At 44.3% G+C, this 18,457-nt stretch overlaps 1 protein-coding gene across 1 annotated transcript in view; it reads right to left on the reverse strand.

Annotated features, from left to right (window-relative positions):
• Positions 1-8,750: 8,750 nt before the first annotated feature.
• c23h3orf70 (chromosome 23 C3orf70 homolog) overlaps positions 8,751-18,457 on the reverse strand; it is a 14,731-nt gene continuing 5,024 nt past the window's right edge. The window contains exon 2 of the mRNA XM_062527536.1: positions 8,751-11,397. Coding sequence (XP_062383520.1) covers positions 10,688-11,397 — 710 coding nt within the window. The 3' untranslated portion in view covers positions 8,751-10,687. The remainder of the gene's footprint in view (positions 11,398-18,457) is intronic.

Below are 18,457 nucleotides of genomic sequence, written 5' to 3' on the forward strand. Positions count from 1 at the left end.
TACCAACACTTTCATGAATGTGGAAGACAAAATGACGAAAACTTGTCAAAATAAAAGTCCAACAATCTAGTATATACAGGGTATTATGAATTCTCTCCAGCGTTTGTAAACATCTCATGAATATTTTATCTCTAATTCAAATGTCACTTTACTATACGAGTTGTGAAGTATTCATCATACTGGGAAGTGAACTACTAACCATCTGTGGACTTCTGAATGGTTGGACATTCCTGTTTCATATATTTATATATACAGTCATTGGTGTAGACAATTATGCATTCTTCAGAGGTTAATATCATAAAATAAACAAACAGACAGACAAACAAAAAACTAAATTCTCCTGGACAATGGACTTCCCCGTTGACTAAGATGTGACATGATCAGGTTGGCTAAAACAAAAAAGACAGCAATGCTGCTTTGCGATTGTTGGACTTTTATTTTGACAAGTTTTTGCCTTCCACATTCATGAAAGGGTTGGTATGAATGTTGAGTCATGTTTCATGAAGCAGTCATGAATGCTTCATGTGCAGTTCATGACAGCTGTTATGAATGTGTTATGAACAAACCCGTCAAGTAAAGTGTTACCGAGTTTTGTAATGTCTTATGACACTGTTCTTAAAGTGTATTTTATGCTGTCATTGTGCTGTTTTGGATACAGTTGTGACACTACATGACTGAGCATATGGATGAATAGCATGACTGCAGAGGAAAGCAGAGATAGAGAGAGAGGAGAGGAAGGACATAGTCTGTCTACCATCTCAGACTGAGTAGCATTGGTCTTAACACACACAAACCAGGTCAGAAGCACTGTAGGCCCAGCGGAATCTCTAGAAATACCACTAAGCAGCACCATGTTGACCTGCGTGTGTGCGTGCATGCGTGCGTGCGCGTGTGTTTGTGGTTGTCGGAGCACGTTTGTGTTTGTATTGCTTAGGTGCTGATTGGTACTGACGATGACCAGCTTGTACCACCTGCTGTGCACACCATGCAGAAGAAAGGAAAGAAAACCTTGTGTGTGTGTGTGTGTGTGTGTGTGTGTGTATTCTTATTGATCTGTGTGTGCATAGGGGTGGGGTGGGGGGCACATTACATAAAACATGGTCTGCACTAGCCTTTGATGCAGGAGTCTGTCGAAAAGTTCTCGCCATAGGTGTTCTGTTCACTCTCTGTGACCCTTATCTAACTGCTTCTGTGTGTGTGTGTGTGTGTGTGATATTACAGCCAAGTGGCTCATGGGCAACAATAGCTCTGCGTTTGCTCTGCTTCTTCCCGCGTCCTCATTGTGTTCCCCCGCACCATGATGGTGATGAAACGGAGGACAAACATGTGAGTTTGTGTCACCCTCCATCTGGTCCCAGTTTGATCGCGAGCCCTCGCGCTCTCCACGCCGTCTTCCGCCGAGACCTTTTAAGAGCTGTGTCGTCATTAGCGTGTTTGATGTGCAGATGAGTGTCAGGCCTTTGGGGTGAAATCATATTCGCCAGGCTCTTCAATAGACCAGATGTCCTCATTAACACTACAAAAGGGGAGGAAAAAATCTCCACTCAAAAGCCGGCGATTGTCCCCCTTTCTCCTCGGACTAGGGCGACCTAACAGCCACCTAATTCACCAGTGGCTCATCCCTAGCCATGGACACAAGCGCACTAAAGGACGAGGAGCTTGAAGGACAAAGGGTAAGAGAGTAACCCTCGTATCCACACACACACACACACACACACACACACACACACACCCCTCTAATTCTACCACATTGATGTCTTTTTCTTCAGTAGAAGTCACTCAATAGTAGAATTCTCTGAAATCCACAGGGATCTTGACTGCACAATGCACAAATAGCAATGGGAAGATAACAAGGTGCCCTCGGAATCTTCAATAAAAAACACTTTTTTTGTTTTATTTGTATGGAAAAAGTTGCCTTTATAAGGATGCCAAACAAACAGATGTCTGTTAGTTTGTCAAGGACAAAATACACACAGAAAAATAAGGACTTCTTCAGAGAGAGAGGGGAAACATTTTTAATATTTTGTTGTCTTGTAATCCTAATGAAGTTGAACAACTGTCAGGACCTTCTTCTTGTAGCTGTTTTGTTTGTGTATTTTTAGGAGGTCTTGTGACAACATAAAAAGCAGTCAAGCAAAGAAAAGATGACTAGACTTTTAAGTGGCCATTGCATGCTGGGTTTATAGCGAGTGTGACATCAAATAGGATTTTTGAAGAATGGCTGAAAAGATGTGAATTCCCCAACCGTGTGTGTGTGTGTGTGTGTGTGTGTGTGTGTGTGTGTGTGTGTGTGTGTGTGTGTGTGTGTGTGTGTGTGTGTGTGTGTGCGCGTGTGCGCACGCAGTTTCCCGTGTGCTTGTGTGTGTGTGTGTGTGTGTGTGTCTATTCTTCTGAATCTCTTTGAGAGGGGAGCCATGACTTATCGTATTCACCTCTGAGTTTTCATGCTTGAGTCACTCCCTTGCTTTTTATCCATCAATCCCTTATGGCTGCTGCACAGAGGTTAAACTTGCTGAAGCAACAGCCTACCCACATGTCATTTCCACAGACAAATAAAACACAACACTCACACACACACGCTCTATATGAAGTACATCCAAACTCACAATAACGAAAGCAGACCAATCATGTATCAAAAGATGAGATTTTATGAACAAGTGTCTTCACACTAAATCAGAATGTATCAGGAAAATGATTTTAAAAATGAATATGAATATGTACATTCTGTGGGCTCAAAACTAAAGCTAATGGCTTAGAATGTGTGGTGTAGGCCTACAGTATATGAAATATCAGGGCAGATGTGGAAGTACCACTAATTCAATGCGTGGTGGGTAATATGCAAGGCAGATCTGAAAGTAGCACCATATCAGAGCAGATCTTTGAATACCACTAGAAGAACATGTGGTGTATAATATGAAATATCAATGCAGATCACAGGGTTCAACCTTATGTGGTAGAACATGAGTGAACCGCATGAAATATCAATCAGATCATAGCAATCAACCCATGTTGGATTCAGAAGCTCCAAAAGAAAATGTAAATGTCTCATTAAAAAAATGGAACACTGCATTCAGAGGTGAGAGTGTATATATCAAAGACAAAGTACTTTTCTTCATTCACATACATGGTAGGTGTCAATCACAACTTTTAGTTTATTAGTTATGAGTTCTGTGTTGTGCATAAGCAATTATGAATTATTTGTCATAAATCTTATCAAATGTATTTGTGAAATCTCTGTATCTGCTGGATGGCGTGAGTGTGGGAAAGTGAAAGGAAGAAAAAAGAAGTATGGTTTCTCCTTAGGAGGAGGGACTTAGATCTGACAATACCCCACTACTAGTGGAGCTAAAGTGAGGGACTATTCCCTTTGAGTGGGTAAACTAATGAGGGATGCATCCAGAAAAGCAGGCACACAGCATGTACAAACTGAACAAATAAACAGGCAGATGATCCTCCAGTGCAGGGTGATTAATAGGAGAGTTGCTGCAGGCGCGATGAGGAGCTGAGAGTCTGGGGGCTGACACACCTCCTCCACACAGCAGCCTCCTCCAGCACTGACCCAGGAACAGCGGCGCTGGCTGGGAGGTGGGCCGGCAGCAGGCATGACAGAGGGAAGTGAAGTGATTCACTCATACTCATGCCAACAGGCGTGTTATGTCCTCTCCTTCCCTCTCCTCTCTTTTCATCTCTTCTTTTCTCTTTTCATCTTTTCTCCTCTCTCTTCCCCTTCTCTTCTTCTCTCCTCCTGTTTCTTCTCCACTCTACTCATCTCCTCTCCTTCACCCCCTCCCCTCTCCCCTTTGTTGTGTCCTCTCCGTCCTTCTCCTCTCTTCTTCTCTCTCTTCTCTCCCCCCCTTCTCTCCTCTCCTCCTGTCTCTTCTCCACTCTACTCATCTCCTTCCTTCACCCCTTCCCCAGTCTTGTTGTGTCCTCTCCTCTGTTCTCCTCTCTTTTCATCCCTCTTGTCCCCTCTACTCCTCTCCTCCTCCTCCTCCTCCTCCTCCTCCTCTTCTCTTCTCCTTCTCTGTTGTCTGTTTTGCCTCTGCTCTCCACACATCTGCAGTTCTTCAGTGACACAGTGCTGAGGTTAACTCATGCTTGAGCTGCGGTGGAGGGATGTGAAAGAGAGTTCAGCACTGCAGTTTGGAGGAGTGCTGCATTGCTAGAGAGAGAGAGAGAGAGTGAGAGAGAGAGAGTGAGAGAGGGAGAGAGAGATGGGGTGGGTGATGGTCAGAAGATCAAAGTGGTCCTTGTGATGGCCGCTGGCGAGATCAATGGGGCCAGTCAGAGTTGGTGATTGCTTGGGAGGTGCTTGGCAATGATCTCTCTTTCTGTACTGACCTCTCTCCCTCTCTCATCCTCTCTCTGTCTCTCTCTCTCTCTTTCTCCATTTCTCCCTTTCACCCTCCATCCACAAGTCTCTTTCCTGCCACCTCTTGGTGTCTGCCCTCTTCACCGACTCCCTCTTTGCCTGCTCCATCTTTTTCTCTCCTCATCCCTCGCCACATCTTCCTCTCTCTTTGTCCACATGCCCTCTTTCTTCAACTCCTTCATCTCTTTCTCTCCTCTCTCTCTCTCTCTCTCTCTCTCTCCTCACTCTCTCTCTCTCTCTCCTCTCTCTCTCTCTCTCTCCTCACTCTCTCTCTCTATCCTCACTGTCTCTCTCTCTGCCTCTCACAGTTGAAATGGGATATTCTTGATCCCTGGGCATTGTTATGGAGAAAGGCAGCACAATTAGTTGTCGAGCAACTAAACCTCTGATTGTGAAGTATTGTGTGAATCACACACAATCTCTCTCTCTCTCTCTCTCTCTCTCTCTCTCACACACACACACACACACACACACACACACACACACACACACACACACACACACACACACACACACACACACACACACACACACACACACACACACACACACACACACACACACGCGCACGCGCGCGCACACGATCACACACATGCACACAGTGAAAGAGATCTTAGTCAGGTGTGGTGTCAGGTGTCAAGGCTGGACTGGAATATATGGCACGCATAGATGAGAGAGTATGATTGAGAACATGCTTAGCCATTTTAGAATTTGACGATGTTTATTGAAGTCCTTTATGTGTATCAGTTCTGATCCACTGACAGCACCAGCACACTGAGACATAATAGAAACTATTTCAGCACCGCGGAGAGCGCCCACCTTCCTAACACAAGTCCTTGGGTGTGGTAATGGAGGAATACCTGGTGGAGCACACACACACACACTGCTTGACAACTTCAGCACCATGGAGAGCTCCACCAGGTGCATTGCATTCCTACTGTACTAGCAGCTGCAGCCCATTTAAATCAAATTGGAAAACTGTCCAGAAAGCAGGTCTGTAAGGAAGAGGATGTATATGACTCCCTACCTGTGAAACTATCAACCACTTGCAACCAATAACTAAGATGTTGACTTTGTGTGAAGTGGATTATATTTACTTCTGAGACCACATATGTGCATTTTGTAATGGGTTACATTTTCTGGATCTTGACTGACAACTGATGCAGTTGAGCTGTAAGCAGTGGTTTGTCCTTCTCACAGGACATTGTTTAAATGTGCGCTGTGTCTTGTGGCATGGAACTCAGATGAGTGACTGCCAGCAAATGGCATCGGTAAGGCAGCCTGGGGCAAATTCGTCAAGTGAAAGGAGGATGCCATTTTCTAAGGATACCATTGTAGTAGAGGAGGACTCGACATTTCAGTTCACTGCCCTCCCCTCACAGAAACTCTTTCTCTGAGTAGCATTCAGTGTGTACGTGTGTGTGTGTGTGTGTGTGTGTGTGTGTGTGTGTGTGTGTGTGTGTGTGTGTGTCTATGTCTATGTCTATGTCTCTGTGTGTCTGTGAGCATTATGCCATGTTGCTGCCTGTACATCCACATTGCTATGTGCCTAATATGCTGCCCCAAGGCAGATGTTAATTGGATTCGCTTTACCTGAATCATCACCTTGACTGCTGTGATCCAGGGAACCACCTGCTAGAAATAAGGAAGTGCAGCATTAAATATGTATGACACTTGCTGGGCTCCACCTCCAATAAGTGCAATTGATCACACACGAGGGAAAGGTCACTCAGACAGCCTAATGAGACCTCAGGAGGAAGGCCTTCTATTTCAAGTGGTTCATTTGTTACCAGGTTTACAAGTGGTGAGACGCAGACAACTACAGAACAGCGCGAACATTGCAAAAATATTGCATATGCCTGTGTGTGTTTGTGGTAGATTTTTGTTAATCTTTTAAATCTGCATGCATAGAAAATATAATTGTATTTTTGTGACCTGCTGAGAAATGTTCTCTTTATGTACAAGCAATTATATATATATATATATATATATATATATATATATATACAGTGTATATACAGTATATATATATATATATATATATATATATATATATTTCTTATTTACTTCTAAAGAGCTTCTTAAACGTCTTCCATATGGTCTCCATATCATTTCTCACTAATCCCCCACATAATTTAGCCCATAAATGAGCTATACTTTGAGGGAGGATTACTAAAGTTATCTCAAGGGTGAGTTCTAATAAGCTTTCTTCGATCGTCACCGTGCATCTCTGATCACTTGATAAGCCACGCAATTTAGCATGCGAGATGTGCAGAAGGATTCCCTTGTACTGCCCCCCCCCCCCCCCTCCCCCCACTCCTTTCCTATTTTAGAGGAAATTAATCATCCGGCCCCCTTGTCTTCCCCGAGTCTTTTGTCGGGGCAATAGCATTCTCATTAAAGGCTTTCCACCTAAGGAGATGGAAAACACTCATTTTCACATTTGCAAGTCATTTCAGGTTTCCTGTCGCCAAAGGGTGGGTTAAATTAACTGGCAGAATGGCAAACTGTTTGGTGTGGGGTTTTTTTTGTTCATTGTTTTTTTTAATGTTTTTATTAATTTATTTATAGCCCCTATCTCTTTCTCTCTGTCTGTCTCGGTCTCTGTATCTGTCTCTCTCTGTCTCTCTGTCTCTCTGTCTCTCTGTGTCTCTCTCTCTCTCTCTCTCTCTCTCTCTCTCTCTCTTGCCTGCTGTGGAAGATTGTCTTCAATGATGGCTGATGTGATCAGGGGTTCAGGCACCACCCTCTGCAGTGAGGCACTAAAAGAGATGCAAACAACCTCCCATTTCTACTTGAGCTGATTTGCTCACTAGCCAAGAGGCTGCCTCTGTTGAAGTCATGTTCCAGGTCAGCTTGTTTCTCTGACAAGCTTGCTGGGGGCCACAGAATCCTGCCTAACGTTCTAGTGATTTACATGTAATGTGCTGAGTGTATGTGACACAATAGCTCCCAGCCATTTATTTCATTTCATGCATGTCCTAAAGGTGTGTGTGTGTGTGTGTGTGTGTGTGTGTGTGTGTGTGTACATGTCTGTCAGAAACACATCGTCACTACCATACTCACATTTATATATAAAACACATTCACACACTGTCTTCCTTTTCACTCTCTCTCTCTCTCTCTCACACACACGTGAAAAAAAACCTCTTCTCTTTTTCTCTTTCTATCCCTTGCTCCCTCACACCCCATCTCCCTGGATACCTGTCTCCTTGACAACTTGCGAACACTCCTCTGTTCCTTGTTTTCAGCAGAGTGGAACAATAGAACAGACAACTCTGTTCGCTCTCGTTCCATCTCATTTGCATGGGATCCCTGCCATTGTGCCAGGATGAGACGCTCTTGCGAGGGCAAGGTGGATGGGGGGATGTTCAAAGCAGAGGTGGGAAATCAGTCGGCTCCAAAGAGCCCCCTTTTGTCCGGGGAGCATCCAGGGAACAGGCATGCAATACTGAATGGAGAATCCGTGCGCAAACTATTGCTGTCTATTATTAACATGTTATTACTAGAGATGTAACAGTTACTGGGGTAACGTTAAACCACAATAAAATTCTTGAAAAATACTGCGATAATACCGACAACTGTGATTATTTAACATGATATGATTATAGTGACCAAAAAGTTCATACCGTTTCGTCTCTAGCTTTTTTTTTTTTTTTTTTTTTTTTTTTTAATATATAAACAGTACATTCGCGGTATACTGCTTCCGCAATGAGAAAAATGGGTCACTGTGATCACTTATGTGTTTTTCACATTTTAAGACATTTTTATATTATCATATATTATCACATAGCATGGCATGTTTTATACTATAACTTTGTGACATTATACCAGATCATTAGTATATTGTTATAACATGAAACCTTTTAGCCAAGTTTCTTTTTTATGGTATGACATCACTGTACTTACTGTAACCAACAGCTATAAATCCAACATTCTTAGCTATGGTATAAATTATGTAACGCAAATATTGAACATTTTGTAAAATATTGTGTAGGATATCAATATCTATTCCGTACAGATTCCATATCTACAAACTACAGAAGGCCAGTATCTTGAACGCAGCAGAATGGCTTCATGTCTGTGATATAACTGAGGCAAAGGTTTCAATGGTGAGATTGGCTGTCAAGCTTATTTTTCTTCCCCAACAGCTGCTTTCTCTGACCGAAACCATCTGTTGCTTTTATTCTGAAGTGTGTGATGTTGTGAGGCAATCTGTTCTGATATCTTTCGTTACACTTGGGGTTACTTGAAATATGTATTTCTTCTCACTGATCAAGCTTTGTGTGTTTTGTCCTATAAGTGATTGTCAAATGATTTTGTTTTCATTTAAAAAGACAGTGAAGGAAAATAAAATGTATCAGACACAAATTTAAGGTTTTAAATCTGTTTATCAGAAAAATAAGAGATAAGTTAACAACAATAGATATCATAAGAAAAGGAGGATTTCTTTTGCTGTTTAAGATAAACATGTGTATCTAGAGAGTAGGTTCATAGCTACGATTATTTGTCCCTGAAGAAAACATAGCAAAAAAAGAATGGGAAATACTCTCAGCCGTCCACACCCATGGAGGCAAAAATATGTCCACACAAAGAAATTATTGTGCCTAAAGTTCCTCAGGGATCTGTCAAGGGCCCAATTGAGTTTCTGTGTAAACAACCATCAAAATGGCAGCTGCTGCTCAGGCAGTGGCAAAACTCTGTGCTTATAAACTACAGGGACTTTGTGCAACTGGGTAACCGACTGAGGCCATGGGACACATGCAGGTGAGTCATCACTGAGCACCACTGGGATTGTTAACTTCCATTTGAGGAAAACAGTCGGTAAAACTCAATTACTTCAGACTCGCCATTGTCTGTGGTTAACTTTTAAAAGCAGCCAGAGCTTACTTTAGTTCTCCTCATACAATTCTTAAGGAGTTTTATTGTAAAGGTTTCTCACAAAAGAATGTTCAATGGTTTTACATCAGATTAAGTCCTCAAGCTCAGATCAATTTCCTCACAAAGCATTTAAGTATAGGCAGACAATAAGAGAGAATAATCTCAATCCAATGCTCCTACATGTGTGCAGAAATGCTGAGCCGTCAGCAGCAGTTCCAAGGGACCAAGCAATTCATTTCCAGGTATCTTAGATTATTCCTCCTTGAAAACACGCTGACCCAAATGACAGATGCCAGTGGCATATTCCAATTCCTTGTGTACAGGGAGGCTAGATGTAAAAAAAGGCGTAGGCTGTTGGACCACTGGATGAAGATCTTGAACTGGAAAGTCCGGCTTTTCCCAGACAGCAGTTGAGTCTTGGTGAAGAGAGAGATGCCATGTGCAGTCCATCCGTGGACAATGAAGCAGGCTTCTGCCACCATCATCAATCATTAATCTCACTTGATTGTCAAGAAGTCTAGAACGCAGATATGGAGCCCATAGTAAAGTGATTTAATGGCTGATGAGCCACTTAGAATACACACACACACACTCTCACACACACACACACACACACACACACACACACATACCCACATGCACACTTACACACACACACAGGCTTTGTTGTGGGGGTGTTTGCTGTTTGGACTATGCTCGTGGCCTCTTTGGCTAAGTCACAGGGGTGATGAGGAGGGTTGCTGTGAGGGCACCCATGGGGTGTGGGGTGTGGGGGTGGGGGTTTGGGCAGACCCCTCAGAGTGCTGCGCTTCGGCCCACTTTCATCATAATGCTTCATTACCATCTTCAGTCCTCATGCATGATTTAGCCTCTGTTCTGAAGCACACCCCTTGTGAGAGCTTGAAAAACAACCTCTCTCTCTCTCTCTGTCTCTCTCCATCTTCATTTCTCACTCTCTCTCTTCTTCTTCTCTCTCTCTCTCTCCCTCCCTCTCCCTCTCTTTCTCTTGCTATTGCATCACACACTCTTTGATTCTGTGCTTTAAGTGTAAAGTCATTCCTTTTTTTTTCCCTGTGAGAAAGCTGTAGTCTCAACAACCCGCTTCAACGGAGCCACTTCTCCTCAGATCTTTGAGAACACTTTGAAAATCGTTGTGGTCCAGCAGACTGTGCTGCTGTTTGGTCACATTAGATGCTACGGTATCTGATCAAGGCGCGTATGTCCATATCATTCCCTTGTGCTCTCTGCGTTAGCGTAGCCTAGGGTAGCAAACAAAGGAGAATGAAGAAAGATGATGAACTCAGATGAAAGTCTATGTTAGTGGATGAATGCATGGCAGGCAGGTGGAGGGGAGAAAGTGTAGGTGTGCACACTGCTATGTGTGTGCAAGTGACTGGGGAGATGGCGTGGGTGGCTTATGGGCAGCGAGATGTGGTCAAACAGTCGTCTCCATCTTCTCGATGATCTCCACGATGGACTTTGACGGCGACAGGAGCGTGCAGCCGTCCTGCTCCCACAGGCTAGTGGGGCTGGAGTCGCCATCGCTGCTCAGCTCGTCTTCGTCGTCTTCGTCGTCCTCGTCCTCGTCGTCCTCGTCTTCGCACGAGTCTTCATCGCACGACTCCATGTAGTGCACGCCGAGAGCGTTAATCCCCGAGTCCTCGGAGCTGGAGGGCGAGGAGCAGTGGTCCATCTTAGGACCCAGGACCGACTTCGGCTTGTCCCCCTGAGTCGGATGCCTGGGCCCCCTGTGCTCTTTCTGGACGGTGCCCTGCTTTGGAGGCCGCTGAGGGAGTGGGTGAGGGGGGGGCTGAGGATGCCGAGACGGGGATGGAGGTGGGGGCGCTTGGGGCTGGTGCTGGTGCTGATGCTGAGGCTGCGGCGGAGCCGGCTGCGCCCGCTGCACGTAGCACATCTTCCCGTTGATGCGCTTGACGACGTAGTCGTCCACGAAGAGGTCGGAGATGACGCAGAACTTGGGCGAGTCCAGGCAGGGCGGGGCGCGGAAGGCCGGGGCGTTGCGCAGGAAGCGCTCCACCAGCGAGATGGACAGGTCAATGGAGTGGGCGTGGCCAGAAGGCGTAGCAGGCACTGGGGTGCTGGGAAGCTTGACGACCGTGGTCATGGGCTGGTACACATATTTACCTGCAGAGGAACACACACACACAGAGAGGGAGAGATACTGTAAGTTACTAACTCTAACTCTAACCTTAACAAAACATGACAAAAACCAAATGACACTTAATGGCAGAAGCGTTATGTCATTGACGTTTATCACTTGTTTATAATGTGTATGACATGTTCATGACAGTGTTATGTCACTCTTATGTAGATAGATATAAGTGAAGTATAACCCATTATGCATATAAAGTAACAGAGGAAGAGAGGGAGTGAGAGGGGAAGTGTGAGAGAAAGAGAGAGAGAGAGAGCAGTAAGAAAATATATTGCTAGTAGCATGTGTCACACCCACACAGCAACACAAACACGCTTCAAATAAGTGCCAGACTGGCACTCAGGCCCGATGGTGTTGAGCCAAAAATAACACGGGGAGAGTGACAGCTTTAAATAAAACCCTGCTAACTGCTTTGAGAAAACCAACTTTCACAATAAGTCACAAGAAGTCATTTTTCAAAAATGATCGATTTGAAACTTTGAACACTTTTAAAATTACATTTTACATTTTTACATTTTAAAAATAAATTAGTTTTTAGTAAAATAATGTACTTCATCTGAGTTAATATCAACTGAAATTTTAGCTTCCTAGTTCAGATATTCCCATAGACAAATCTGACCTTAAGCTTTTATACATTTAAAATAGCTGATTTATTTAAAAAAAAACATTCAGGCAGCGTGAAAGGATCTGGGCAGATGTTGTGAGGGCTCTGAGTGTCATTTCTGGATCATGACCAAGTGGCGCGAGCGAAACCATAAGGTTTCTCATGCTTAACGAGGCTCAGATGGCCTGTAATTGGCCTCACACAAACCGGCGCGATCAACAGGGTTTGGATTAGTGAACGGTGAGGTGCAGATGTAAGGACTATGTGTACTGGTAGAGCCAAAAGCAAATGATGTTGAGGTCACAGACAGATTCAAAACTCAAGAAGCACATGTGGCAGGGAAAAATATGTCTGGCTTATAAACAGTTTAACAAATATATGACATACATTTACATATGTAAAAGACTAATAACTCATTGATTTCCAATGAATTATGAAGACCCTCTGAGATTTAAACCTTTGAGAGGCATCCTAATGTGCACTCAGATGTCACAGATGTACTGGTAGAATGCTGCCCAATCAAACATTTTCAGTACAAACTGCCAAGAGCATTGGCATTTCTGTGGGAAGGCTGAGGGCCATTGATCCATCACTGCCGCTTTGTTGACTTTTTCCCTTGAGATAGCTCTGTGAATATCTACACATCACTCTCCTCAGTCCGAAAGCACTGTTTACACTCCAGGATGACGATAGGACCTTCATTCTGGCCTCATACTCAATACTGCTCCTCGAGACCCCTTTCTCTAACCTAACAGAAGATGCCCTTTACAGTGCTTCATGAGGAGACAGATAGCTGAGCCTGTTGTCAGGTTAAGACACACTCACACAGCTCACAATGGCAAATCACCTCCATGAGATTCTCATTAACAAAGGCACTATCCATGGCCCACTATTCACGTGCAAGGTGTAATGAGTGTTAATGACTGAGACACAAACCAATAGAGTGCACCACTGGAATAGTAGATAACACAAAAGAAAGACTAAGGCTTTCAACAAGAACTCGACAGCAGTTTCATGGCATATGGCATAACTGTGCTAAATAAAGAAACCATAGTGAGCATTGCAATTCAGCTGCACTGCTCCTGGACAATCTGTCTTGTCCGTGCTGGGAAATGGGCAGAGATTAGTCCCACTGAGCTTATTATGGAGAATTGACATTTTTGGTGCGCGGAGCTCCAGAGATCAGCGGTGATTGCACGGGCTGATGACGACGCCCTAATTGGCCGCACAGAGGGCGAGATAATCCCAGGATGGCTGGGGAGGGAGCATGCTGTGTGTTCACGCATTTGCATACTTAGACTACAATAGGAAAAAAGCATGTGATACGTGGACATTATATATATATATATATATATATATATATATATGTGTGTGTGTGTGTGTGTGTGTTAGAGGGTAAAGGAGCTTACTATACAAGCATGAGCTCTATCATTGATCACATTATTTCTTCTCTCTTTCTCTTCTTGCTGTTATTTTAGCATCTCCTGGTTTTATTAACATACAAATTGTCTCCCTTGGTGTGTGTGTGTGTGTGTGTGTGTGTGTGTGTGTGTCTCACACACACACACACACACACACACACACACACACACACACACACACACACACACAGTCATGAAACAGTCATGGAGCAGTCCATCATGAGGCTGTGCTCTGAGTGAAGCGTCTCTTTTTCAGCAGCCTGGAGGAGTTGTGTGATCTTGACAGAAGGTGACGTCGATGAGAGGATGGCCGTGGGCACGCGCGCTCCCACCGCACGGAGGAACGAGGGAGGGAGGGAGGGAGGGAAGGAGGGAGGGAGGGGGGAAGAAATAAAGGAGAAAAGGAGAGAATGTCAGGTTATGAATAAGACATGTCTGTTAGCGGCACCTCTCCATGGCCGCTGCGAGTGCTCTCGCTCCTCTCCTGATGATTGGTGCACCGCGGGGGGCCGTGAGGCGGCTGTGTGCCGGTAACAGTCATGGACGCAACACATTTGGAGGTGGCCACTTCACGTCACTACCATTCTCTTCCTTTCGCTATTTCTTTTCATTTTCCTTTATGTTTCTCTCTCTCTATCTCTCGCTCTCTCTTTCCAACTTGACCAGGTCATTCACAGTTTCAAATTCTTAGAGGGCATCTCTCTCCCTCTCTCTCTCTCTCTTTCTCTCTCTCTCTTTTTTTCTCTCTTTCTCACTTTCTGACATGAAATCCAGTAAGATACAGTGAATTCTGGCCCTGGGGACTTGATGTTCTGTGTTCGCCCCCAGCAACAGAAGGACAGGATATGAGCGCACCTCCACCCCTCTCCACCCGCCCACATCCAAGGTAATTGGCCATCATGCACTGAGGCGACTCTCTGCATTATTTCCACTTGCACCTGTAGCTCTCAGCCTGAAAGCTTTGCCTCCGCCAGGTCACCGGTGCTGTTGTTCGCCTCATTGCTTTCTGGCTCTACAATTCCCCACAGAGAAGATGAAGGCAGCGAGCATTAGAGGAAGGCACGGTGGACTCCTCGTGTCTCCAGAGCTGCCTGCACAAACACTGTTTTTTTTTTCTTTCTTTTTCCCAGTAGCCTTACAGCTGAGCGTGCAGGTAATGGGCATGATTTCTGAATTCGAAATGAACAACATCTGGCTGGAGCACTGGAACGTAGCGAGGCTAGCATGCCAATCTGAGTTCATCTTCATCGAGGGGAGCGAGATGCAACAGAGGTAGGAGCTCAGCTTCACGGGTGCGCTCTCATCTCCTGAGGAGCTGTCTCTACAACCTATCCAATGGCTGCTGTCGTTCTGAGAGAGTGCGTTCGGCCATGCATAAATAAAAATCCAGAAAATGAATTCTGGCCTGATGAAACGTGGGGAAAGTGGACCCTGGCATGAGATTCTTCTTTGGACTCTAGCCCTAGGTCTTGAAGAATTTTGTATTCTGTATCCATACTGCACACTGCATATTGCACTACACACCCAAGGCATTACTAGGGTCATACACAGTTGTTTATCTTCGTTCTGCGTACTGAAGATGTTGTGTTTACTGTAGGTTGCCATATAGTAAACACTTCACAGTAGCACTTAACACAGTACCTTCCAAGAAGTTCCACATGCGTATGAAGCAGCATACTGTAGGTCAGTCAGAAGCAAGAAGAAGGATCTGCAGACTGTCTTAGATGCTCCCAGAAACTTTCATTCACATCAATGTTTCGATCTGATAGATCTTCATCAGGCATTTTTTTAAAAATCTGCTTGTGATGCAGCATAACATAGGACACAGTCATAGTCCTTCATCATTCCATTCCATTCTTCGTCATTGAATATCTCATGGTTCTCTTGCTGACATGGCCTCAATAATGGCATCCCACCTGACCCTCCTCTACAAAGCCAGTACTGTGATGTATAGTCATTCACACACACACACACACACACACACACACACACACACACACACATACACATATACACACTAAAATATATATTATCTCTTTTAACACAGATTTTGTGAAAAAGAGAATATTTTATCAAGAACATGGCTGTCTTAATTGAGATAAGATTAGATCTGATCATTAATTTTGCATGGGTTACACCCTCCCAATAGATTCACAGTTTTGCATGATTGCAACATGAGATGGATTTTTAATATGAGAGAACAGCCACACCCAGCAAAATTCTAGAACAGACTGAATTTATGTGCCCCCAGAGCCCAAAGGTCTTTAAAGCAGATCTTCCAACAGACGGCTACACTGCCATCTCAGCCTGTTCACAAGCAGCTGCAACTTGAACATCTCACTAAAAGATGTCTTGACAAGGTGCCAAGAAGCAGAGTTAGGACTGTTTTATACCAGCAAGCCTATAATTACTGGCAGACTTCTTACAGAAGCATGTTCATCCCTGTACAGCATTTGGTTTTCTCTCAATGCCAAGATTTGTGTTTCTCTCATTCGAAAAATCATTCCACAAGCATAAAGCTGGTTGTGTATTCATTCAAGTGTCAGGAGAACATCCTCAGCTCAAGCTGAAAATCAACATCTGATGGCAGCATTGTATTCTGGGTCTGAGTGCGCTTTGAAACTCCAGTGCAAGGACACAGGATGTCCTGTTTCCCTTCACAAATAAGCAGGCTCTGGAGCCAAGGGCAGGGTGTGCCTCACACACGGAGAATAGTTATTCACAGTGTACAGAAAGCCACTCTGAAAAGGGAACTGAGGTCTAAAAGGCCCATTTCCTGTCATTTAACACAGAACTATGAACCATTTTATAGCCACATTGATTGACGTTAAACTTAATTCAGTGACTGTTTGGGCTAGGTAGAGCAGTGGTAACGTCACTGACTGACAATCGATCAACCTGGGTTTGATTCCCAACGTTGTGAGTCCGTATGTGCCTCTATGGACAGAAGTGTCTGATAAATACCAGTCAACTTCAATTCAACTTCAAGTCTCCCCTGCTGAGGTGATTAAACTGTCCTGCTTATGCGTATATTAACATGCACAGCTGTGATAAGAGACAAATAAAAGTTCACAAAACCCTGACAAAGCAATCTGGCAAACTTCAAGTATTACAATCCAAATTAATTCATAGTCCTCACTGGGAATTCTCAGTGCCGGAACTTTTATGTGAGGATAAATGATTCAACAAGAGAATTCGGAATGAGGGTGATGGGTCATTCCCCTTGTTTTCCTCCCCCTCTTTCTCCCTCTCTCTCTCTCTCTCTCTCTCTCTCTCTCTCTCTCTCTCTCTCTCTCTCTTTGTCTTATGTGACACCGTCCACTACAGCTCTCTTTGTAGGCCTCTTCTCCAGTAATTACACGTCCAGACACTTCCTGTGCAGACAGCTCAGGGTTAGCGTGCCGTGGACTAAGATGGATGAGCAGGCCAGAAGAAACACGACACTCAGACAATTCCTCAGGATTAGACAGCTGCCGCAGGGTTCAAGCCCAGGTCCGAGTTCACCAGGGGTGGCAAGTTCAGTCGGTGTGTGCAGTCCACAATACTGAGCAGTGCTTCAAAGTGGACGTGGGGATTTTGGAGAAGAAGTGAAACTAAGCAGCTCAGACAGGTCACAAAGGTCATCTGAACTCATAGCCTCAGGTGTCCTCACTTAAGACAAATCTTTCACTGATAGCAATGTGTCAAAATGTCAGTTGTTGTTACGTTATTGTCAGATGTTAAAATATAACATTCTTCAACCCATTTATGTTTCCTGACAAAGTCTACTTTTCCTGAGGAAGACGTTGCTTTGACTGTCTCAACTAGTTCCTTTAATGTTTGCCTTTCTGCTGTTTTGAGTTTGAGTTTTGAAAATGTTACCTGCTTCTCTATGATACACACGACATTCCCTCAAGCACTGTTTCTTTGCAAGAGAGCTCAACAAATATCACATTTAATACTTCAGTGGCTCAACCCACAGTATGACAAAACATCAGGGGCTTTGCTTTTACCAGGCACCTTGGTAACATATTGGTACATAATATGAAGGTTCCACCACAACATTATTGCCGCATTAATTAAAAAAAACACAAACTTTAATAGCCTTTCAATAAAATATAACTAATATTGGAGGTCATGGTTACATCAAATATATCCTAATTACAGCACAAAGAAGCAGGGGACCTCATCATTAACAAACATGAAGGAATAACAGATGTAGGCGATGCTTTATTTATGCTGACCACTACAGTAATTAATCTTAATTAATCTGAAATGAACGCTCATGTTTAATAAGTTTGTTGTTCCTGTACTGATTTCTAAAATGGGAAAGACATTTCTTCAGCGCATACTTGCCTAGTGTACCCAGTACCCACACAGAGGAGACGGCATCCGCTTCTCAGCGCAACGAGCTTAACGATGGCACAGAGGGCACCTCGCATCAGTGCGCTTATGGCAACGGGGGGCGCTGGGCACCAGAGTCACTGTGTATCACTCACTACCACAACCGCTTCTACACACACACACACACACACACACACACACACACATGCATCCCAAGCAGGTGGAAGTCTCTCTCTCTCCCTGCCCCCGCCTCTCTCTCTCTCTCTCACACACACACACACACACACACACACAAACACACACAAACACCTGCCCCCACAGGACACGATATGGCACTAGCCCTGGCAGACCTCCAGCTACTATACTGCACCCCTGGCATCCCCCTTGTGGGGCCGACCCAGCTGTGTGTGGGCAACACACACACACACACACACACACACACACACACACACACACACACACACACACACACACACACACACACACACACACACACACACACACACGCAAACACACTCAGTACAGGTTTAATCTCTGAAAATGTGCTACTCTGCACTCTCTGCTCCTTCGATTTGATTTACCCTCATCAAGCAATGGGGACAATGCTCGTGGAGCTTTTGTTCCCTGAAAGAGCTGGCTGGAGTGCTCTCTTGACATAGAGAATGTGTCAAAATAGAACACTCA

Source organism: Sardina pilchardus, chromosome 23, assembly GCF_963854185.1.
Source record: "Sardina pilchardus chromosome 23, fSarPil1.1, whole genome shotgun sequence".
In the NCBI taxonomy this organism is placed as follows: Eukaryota; Metazoa; Chordata; class Actinopteri; order Clupeiformes; family Clupeidae; genus Sardina; species Sardina pilchardus.